The sequence below is a fragment of the Cynoglossus semilaevis genome, chromosome 20, assembly GCF_000523025.1.
Source record: "Cynoglossus semilaevis isolate Cse_v1.0 chromosome 20, Cse_v1.0, whole genome shotgun sequence".
Taxonomy (NCBI): Eukaryota; Metazoa; Chordata; class Actinopteri; order Pleuronectiformes; family Cynoglossidae; genus Cynoglossus; species Cynoglossus semilaevis.
The window spans coordinates 1-8,205 of record NC_024326.1 but is presented as its reverse complement, the minus strand read 5'-3'; the positions used below and the strand labels follow the sequence as shown (position 1 = coordinate 8,205).

Sequence of the window (8,205 nt, the reverse complement as noted above, 5' to 3'; positions counted from 1 at the left end):
GAATGTGTTCAAGCTGATGGGATTTTCTGCTCTGACTGAAAACAGACACCAGCTCTATAATGAGTCTGAGCATGTTGAACTCCTTCCTTAATAAAATAATCATAATAATATAATAATAATAATAATAAACTCATATACAGCAGCAACTTTTACTCCAGTTTTCTTTAGCAGTTGCTCAGCTCACCACCTTGTCATGTTGAGCTTATATGAGGAAAATGATCCAACTATCTTCCCCCTCGGTTTACAAACGCAGCTCCAATTATTTCATAATCCGCGGCAAAAACAAGACCATGAAATAAAAACATATAAAATTATTTTCATTATTTAATATTTATTAAAAAATCAACAAGGCGTCTGTGCAACGTAAGCGAACCGAAGGGAACTGGCACATACAGTTGATAGACAGTTACGACGGCCAATCAGATCATGAGTTGTTGACAGTAGGCCTTCGAGCTGGCCTCACGTTGAACGTGACATGTATGCGTCCTGTGATTGGACACTCGCTTCCCGCCGTAAAATAACAAGTAAGTTCAACGCAGATTAACTGATTAGCAGAGAGAGAAATTTAATATCTACTCGCTATTTTTTATTCCTTTTGCAGAACCAGGGCAAAACGTGGATTTGTGTACTAACTAAGGCAGCTATGAGACACCACAGCACGACCAGACAAGCTACGGTGCTTCTAAAAGCTTTTGGGGACACCGGAGTGGATGTACAGCTCAACGAACAGGTGCGGAAGGGATTTATTGTTGGAAATGAAGCGCACAGATAAATACAACCAAGTCGTTGAGGTCTTCTTGAGGAAAGAAAGGAGAATGAATTTTCTGTTGAAATAAGTGTTTTGGAGGACAGCTGTTTTTGGTGAGTGCAAACATTTTATTTACTTTATTTATTTACTTGCGGATTTATTGGTTTTTAATGCGTCAGAAAATAGCCCGTTTTGTACACAATTAAGGTGATGCAATGCCCAGTACTGCCTATAGTGTGTTTCTGTATACAATTTCTCCAGCCGTGGTCACGTGGTGTCCTAAATTATAATATTATGAGAGGTATTTATTGAAGTCGGACTATGTAGGACATTACTGAAGGCCGAGGTGTGAAATGCACGGCCCGCCACTGCTGGAAAGTAAACGTTCTTTGCGTTACAATGATCTTTTTTCACGACATCTGACCCTGTGAGTCTGGCAAATCCATGTGAGATTCCAAAAACAAGCACTCAAGAGATTGAGTCATTGTTAGAATATGAAGTGACCCCCAAAGTTATTTTCCACATCTTTAGAAATCTAAATGATTGAATAAATAAAAGGCACCACAGTACAAATACTATCCTGTGAACTTTGCTCATAAACCAGTGTAAACAGCTAATGTTTGAGTCTGACTAAAGTCCATGAAGTTGTTTATTTTATTTTATTTTTTTTTATGTCTGACCAATGTCACAACTTGGAATCATGTTTACTATTTCTTAATATGACAGCCCTTCAGAGTAATGCCCTCACAGTCATTACCTGGAGCAGAGCTCAGTACGGTGGCTCAGTGTGCTGTTCATTCACTTCTGTCAAAATGAGTCTGAAGTGTGTTGGACTTGTTCCTCTGGTTTTGGTCTTTGGAGTGGTGTTGACGTTTGGTGAGAACCTTCTCTTTTCCTCATTTTAACAAAGTGTCTGTACCTCACATCGATGTTTAACGCTGTCTTTATCCTTGACTTTTCAGCCCAGTCAGTCGATCACAACTGTCGTGATCCCATACTTCCTGACGGATATTTTCTTCCGGTAAGGAATGAATATCCTCCTGAAGCAGTCATCACTTACACTTGTCATGAAGGTCATAAACCAGCAGCGCAGGGATGGTGGGCAACCAGCAGATGTCAGGGTAATGCTTGGATTCCAGAACCACGGTGTATAGGTGAGGAGGGAAACTAGATTGTCTTTTCGTTTTCATGCTTTGCAAGTTTGTTTTTAATTGATTTACTGTGCCATGCAGAACATTGGGGTTTTTTTTTTTCTTTGTATTTTTCACAGATGAAAAATCCTGCCTTCCACCAACAATCCCAAACTCAGAACAGCCCAAAGACCCACAGAGATGGTATGAGAATGGACATGTCATATGGGTAACATGTGAAAAAGGCTACGAACACAAGGACCGCAAGACAACTGCCAAATGTGAAAACGGATCCTGGTCGACTTTGCCAGTTTGTGAGAGTGAGCCTGTTCAGTTTGTTAGATTAGGAAGTCAGTATTTAGACACACAATTACAATGTTTCTTTGTTCTCCAGGAGATCCAGATTCATGTGATGCCCCCCCTCAGGTCCCTCATGCTATCATCGTCGGTCATGATTACCAAAAGGTGTATCCCGTTGATTCACATGTGACGTACCAATGTGAAGACGGATTCACTTCAATGCAGAGTGACTCTGCAACAAAGGTTTTTTGCATTGCTGGATCATGGTCTGAAACTCCAGTGTGCAGTAAGTAGACAGTGTTCTCCACCATGTCCTTCAGTCAGTGAAATGGGTCAGCAGTAGGAAGTTAGAAGGGTCGCGTAAGAAAAAGCCTTCAGATTAAACACGACGTTTTCTCAGTATCTCATTGACTCAGGAAGTGTGCAGTCAATTTCACTTATGATTTTTTTTTTTTTAAACTTGGTTCTTATTATTTATTTTAAAATATTAACTTTGAATTTTTGCCTGCCTTCCACCAACAGTCCCAAACTCAGAACAGCCCAAAGACCCACAGAGATGGTATGAGAATGGACATGTCATATGGGTAACATGTGAAAAAGGCTACGAACACAAGGACCGCAAGACAACTGCCAAATGTGAAAACGGATCCTGGTCGACTTTGCCAGTTTGTGAGAGTGAGCCTGTTCAGTTTGTTAGATTAGGAAGTCAGTATTTCGACACACAATTAAAATGTTTCTTTGTTCTCCAGGAGATCCAGAGTCGTGTGGTGCCCCCCCTCAGGTCCCTCATGCTATCATCGTCGGTCATGATTACCAAAAGGTGTATCCCGTTGATTCACATGTGACGTACCAATGTGAAGACGGATTCACTTCAATGCAGAATAACTCTACAACAGATGTTTTTTGCATTGCTGGATTTTGGTCTGAAACTCCAGTGTGCAGTAAGTAGACAGTGTTCTCCATGCTGAAAGTGAAATATAGAGCTGTGTTTCAGAGGGGATGACAACCCAGTAATAAGTGAATTTGGAGCCAACACTTTAGAACCTACCGGAACATTTCCCAGCGAGGTGGCATCATTCCCGACAACTGCATTTCATCTCTACGATGTTTAGAGGCTCATTCACTGAACCGTAGGGACGAAAGTAAACTTGAAGGATCAACAGAGAAAGTTTGCATCTTAAAGTCCGTCTTAAAATATACTAGTGCATTTTTTTTTTTAAATGAATCCAGTCCTGTGGTTAATGCCTTCTTCACGATACCAAGGTTCAGATCGTCCACTGACTACAAGAAACGCACACCAGCATAAAGGCATTAGCAGCACGTATCAGTGTATCAACATTTACTGCTTTGAGAAGGCCAGTGTTGAGCCAGTGCTGAGGCAACATGACCCTCACTCAGGTTTAGATCACACCTTTGTATGTTTGGTCAGTCAAGGTCTAATGTGGTTTCCACTAATATTTGCGAAGCTTATACCGTTTATTTAGTATCGTTAATGGAAATCTCAGTGTAAAGTTGACGGCATGTACATTCCTAATATTAAAAGTATCAATTCCATCAAGACAAAGGTGATTTCAATATTACACTTGTTTTCAAACTCAAGTGACTGTAATCGAGTAGTTCCAGGTAAACATGATAGCATTTGTTCTTAGATAATAATTGATATTTTGGACAGATTCTACAACACAGCTAAGTAAATACTACTACCAGCTGAGTATATAAAGTTTTATTTTTATTATTGGTTTTTTTTTTCAGTTTACAGCTGTGGAGATTTTCCCACTGTTGAAAACGCAGTTGTGGATGCATCTGAGAAAACATTTTTGACGTACGAGTGCAACACCTTGTACAGACTAGTGGGTCCCAGGAGAGTTGTGTGTAACTCAGACGGAACATGGTCAGCACTTCCCTCCTGTAAAGGTATGAACACAACTGACCCTGACTCTTCACATGTTCACTTCTGCTCAGCCTATTCCTGCTTCGAAGACTCTGTAACAATGGAAATGACACCTGTTTTTTTTTTTTTGGGTTGTTCCCATTTACTGCACTTGGTGACATTTGTTCTTACCGTTTTCTTTTGTTACTGTTATCAATGTAACCAAAACCCTTTGTTCTTGTTGTGCAGTTGACTACTGCGTTCTGGACACTAGTCGTTATCCCGTGTTGAAACTCGATGGAGTTAAATATATAAAATATGGTGTGGTCATACGAGTGGCATGCAAGGACGAGTACTTATTCTCTAATTACTCATTGGTCAGGTGTGATGATGGAAATCTCCGCCTTTCCAGATGTAAGTATTCCATTAGGTTTGCCAGTGAAATGTTTATGACACACTCTACTTTCTTATTTCCCAGAGATGTCAGTTTGACAATTATTTCTGTCATTTATTTTACAAAATACGTTAAATTTTTTTTTATATATATTAACTACAAATTTACAAAACATTTGATTCTCTTTTAGGTTGTAACAGGGTGCAAATGAATACAGTAAGTGTCATTACTGTATAAAGCAATAACTATCAGTTATCAGTGAGACATTGTTTATTTATTTGTTTGTTTTTTTCTTCACCAGAGAATGTGTTCAAGCTGATGGGATTTTCTGCTCTGACTGAAAACAGACACCAGCTCTATAATGAGTCTGAGCATGTTGAACTCCTTCCTTAATAAAATAATCATAATAATATAATAATAATAATAATAAACTCATATACAGCAGCAACTTTTACTCCAGTTTTCTTTAGCCGTTGCTCAGCTCACCACCTTGTCCTGTTGAGAATGAAAACATATAAAATTATTTTCATTATTTAATATTTAGTAAATAGTGAAATCATTTTATATATTTATTTATTTTTACATAAAATTGGTATTTTAATCAATAAATCCTCCATACTGAACACGGGAAATGTACGTGTACACGGGAAAGTATCAAACCTCGGCAAGATTTTTTTTTTTTTTTTTTACACCGGAAGTTGTAATTCTCCCTCATCTCGCCAAATTAAAAGCTGGAAACAGTCCAATCAACAAGAGTAAGAAACAAACAAATCGGACGACAAAGGTCATGTTTCGTTGGACGTTCTACGTACTGTGTATTCGGTTCTATTTGCCGTTTCAAAAATATTGATCTCTGAACATGTACGTCCAGGAAGTCCATGTGTACACTGGACAGCAGTGGTGGGCGGTCAGAGCCAGCAAGGCCTTCTCAGCTGGCCTAAGATAAATCACGATCAGAAGTGGATAAAAGTTCATTTAATTTTTTAATTTAATTTTCTAAATACATAAAGCATGAAGTTCTGTGTACTGTGTATTTGATTATATTTGCCGTTTCAAAATAAAAATAAAAAAAAACAACTGAATAGTACGTCCGTGCACGGTGTGTGCATGGACAACATTTGAGGTCGACGTCATAGATTTTCATTGTAGTCTTAATTATTGATCTCGTTATCTGCATTTCTACAGCCGTTTCCCACGGCAAAGACAAGGAACTTTCTCAGAATAAATCAAATCAGTTAATTTATTATTTTATACTTCAATGTACAGTTTGCTTGGTTTGGGGTATACGGTACTTCATGTACTACTACACATGTACTGTTTTTATTATGTACAATTTTTTTCGCAGTAGAAAGTATCAGTATTACTCTCATAAGATTTTCTGACTTGCTTTTTTTTTAAGGATAGATGGATGAATCACAAATGTTTGTCTGCTAATGTTAGCTGTTTACAACATGGCACATTTTCCTCGAAATATTGAACCTGGTGTGGAGAAGATGGATCCTGGATAAGGGGCCTGAGGTGATCACAAGGATTGTGTTCCTTGTCCTCTGGCAGATGTTGACTGGACCTGGTCAAGCACGACGCGTGGACCGGACAGCTAAGGTGAAGAGCATGGTTAAAAGGGCAGGTTTGCCCTTCTCAGGTATATTTATGTTTGTTATTCACACATTATATTTAGACTTACTGTATCTTGGAACCGATAGACCTAAGATTATGGACCTGTGGTACTGATAGTAATGGAAAATTCCACCATTTTAAAACGCCTTGACCAACCTATGTCCTGTCACTATTCCTACCATGGCGAACTTTATTGCTGGTTCTCTGTGGAAATAAATGTAATAAACATTAACATTACAATGGTTATTAGGAACAGTAAATACTGTAATAATCTATTACTACAGTAAAATGTCAAACCACCAACACAAAGGCTCATTTTGTGGTTTGCTGTTGAACTGCCCCTAAATTAAATTATAAATTTAATATGGGCAACAACACAAATTACTGGGGCAGTAACAAGCAAATAATGTTACTTGTTACATGTGCCAAGGCAATAATATGATAACCCAGGTCTGTTTTGGTCTGCTCAAAGATTCTCTTAAAACCTTTACTGTGACTTTAGACAAAATGGACGATTTTAAATAGTTATACAGCAAAGAAATCACAGGAACACTATATCAACATGGCAGCCATTTTACTTTAAATCTATTTTTAATAAATAACTGTTCGTTAACATTCTATTGTCTGAAAAAAGTCGATAATACTTGGCAAAACCTGGTTTCATTTAAATCAATGATTGAATTTCCATTTCCTGCTCATTTTGTGTACTCGCCATCTGGTGACGGAAAATCAGAACGCACTTCGTTTAAACACTCGCTTTGTAGTAAAAAATAGCTTTTTAGGAAAGGTACAAAAACGTTGAAACGTGTGAGAAAGTTGCATTAATTTATATCGTTATTTTATTATTTTTTTATTCGCTTTTCTTCCGTCGAAAGGTGTCTATTTCCTTCATTTTCCACAAGGGCAGTTTAGCGTAGGAACACAATTTATGATGAAATTTTGGCTGGTGATGCGGTCGGTTGTTCGGTTTAGCTCCGCCAACAACAAGGTCCGGCCATTAGGTTGTCTACTCTATGTGTAGTTGTATATTTGAGCCACTGGAGGGCGCATGACTATAATGCAGTCGCGGGCAAACCCCTGGAATATCCAGGGAAACCCCGTCGATGTCAATTGACGGGCACTATGTTAGTAAATGCTTGTTGGCGGAGCAAAACCGAACATCACTTTGCCACGGGAGGCCTAAAATTTGTATCCATCCGCCAAAACAAAAAAACACCCTTGTGAAAATTTCACGAAATAGTCCGTTTTGGTAAAATACTAAACCGATTTAAACATATTAAATAACGATATAAATTCATGCAACTTTCCCACATGTATCAACGTTTTAGTGGCTTTGCTAAGAAAGTATTTTTAACTACAAAGCGAGTGTTTAAACGAAGTGCGTTCTTATTTTCCGTCACCAGGTGGCGAGTACCCTAAATGAGCAGGGAAGGGAAATGAAATATTTGATTAAAAAAATAAAATAACACACGATAGACGTTATGTCGACGCTTATTCAGCTAAAACACTGCAATGTAGTTGTGTATTAAAACTTACATAGTCCGTTTTGGTAAAATACTAAACCGATTTAAACATATTAAATAACGATATAAATTCATGCAACTTTCCCACACGTATCAACGTTTTAGTGGCTTTGCTAAGAAAGTATTTTTAACTACAAAGCGAGTGTTTAAACGAAGTGCGTTCTTATTTTCCGTCACCAGGTGGCGAGTACCCTAAATGAGCAGGGAAGGGAAATGAAATATTTGATTAAAAAAATAAAATAACACACGATAGACGTTATGTCGACGCTTATTCAGCTAAAACACTGCAATGTAGTTATGTATTAAAACTTATAACTTTAATTATGTCGTTTATATGTGTAAATAACGATGTTATAAGTGTATATCTATTGTAAATCTACGTTTGTGTCTATGTACCAGCTAAGTGCGAGAACACTGCGATGTACAGTTATAAACAGTACTCTATTTATGTTTTATATTTAGCAGTAAAAGCAACGAAGCTGCAGACAAAAGACGTCAGTTCCCAAAACTAAAATGTAACCTTGGTATTTTGACAAATAGACACAAACAATGTGTTGCTGCTTCGTTTCTTTTTTCCTTTCACTTAAAGGAATTTATAAATAATAAAAAAGGGACTAATAAAT

The 8,205-nt window shown here is 37.8% G+C and overlaps 1 protein-coding gene and 1 long non-coding RNA gene across 7 annotated transcripts in view; both read left to right on the top strand.

Moving 5' to 3' along the window:
* The window catches only part of LOC103395791 (complement factor H-related protein 5-like), a 13,230-nt gene extending 8,340 nt beyond the window's left edge, over positions 1–4,890 (top strand). For all 6 annotated transcript variants that reach the window (XM_025066053.1, XM_025066052.1, XM_025066054.1 and 3 more), the window contains 4 exons: positions 3,931–4,092; positions 4,298–4,462; positions 4,633–4,658; positions 4,744–4,890. In XM_025066053.1, the coding sequence (XP_024921821.1) occupies positions 3,931–4,092; positions 4,298–4,462; positions 4,633–4,658; positions 4,744–4,761 (371 nt within the window). In that variant the 3' untranslated portion in view covers positions 4,762–4,890. The remainder of the gene's footprint in view (positions 1–3,930; positions 4,093–4,297; positions 4,463–4,632; positions 4,659–4,743) is intronic.
* LOC112488687 (uncharacterized) lies at positions 2,673–3,053 on the top strand. The gene is made up of 2 exons (XR_003053033.1): positions 2,673–2,853; positions 2,928–3,053. It is a non-coding gene; the product is annotated as an uncharacterized LOC112488687 (long non-coding RNA).
* Positions 4,891–8,205: the final 3,315 nt, after the last annotated feature.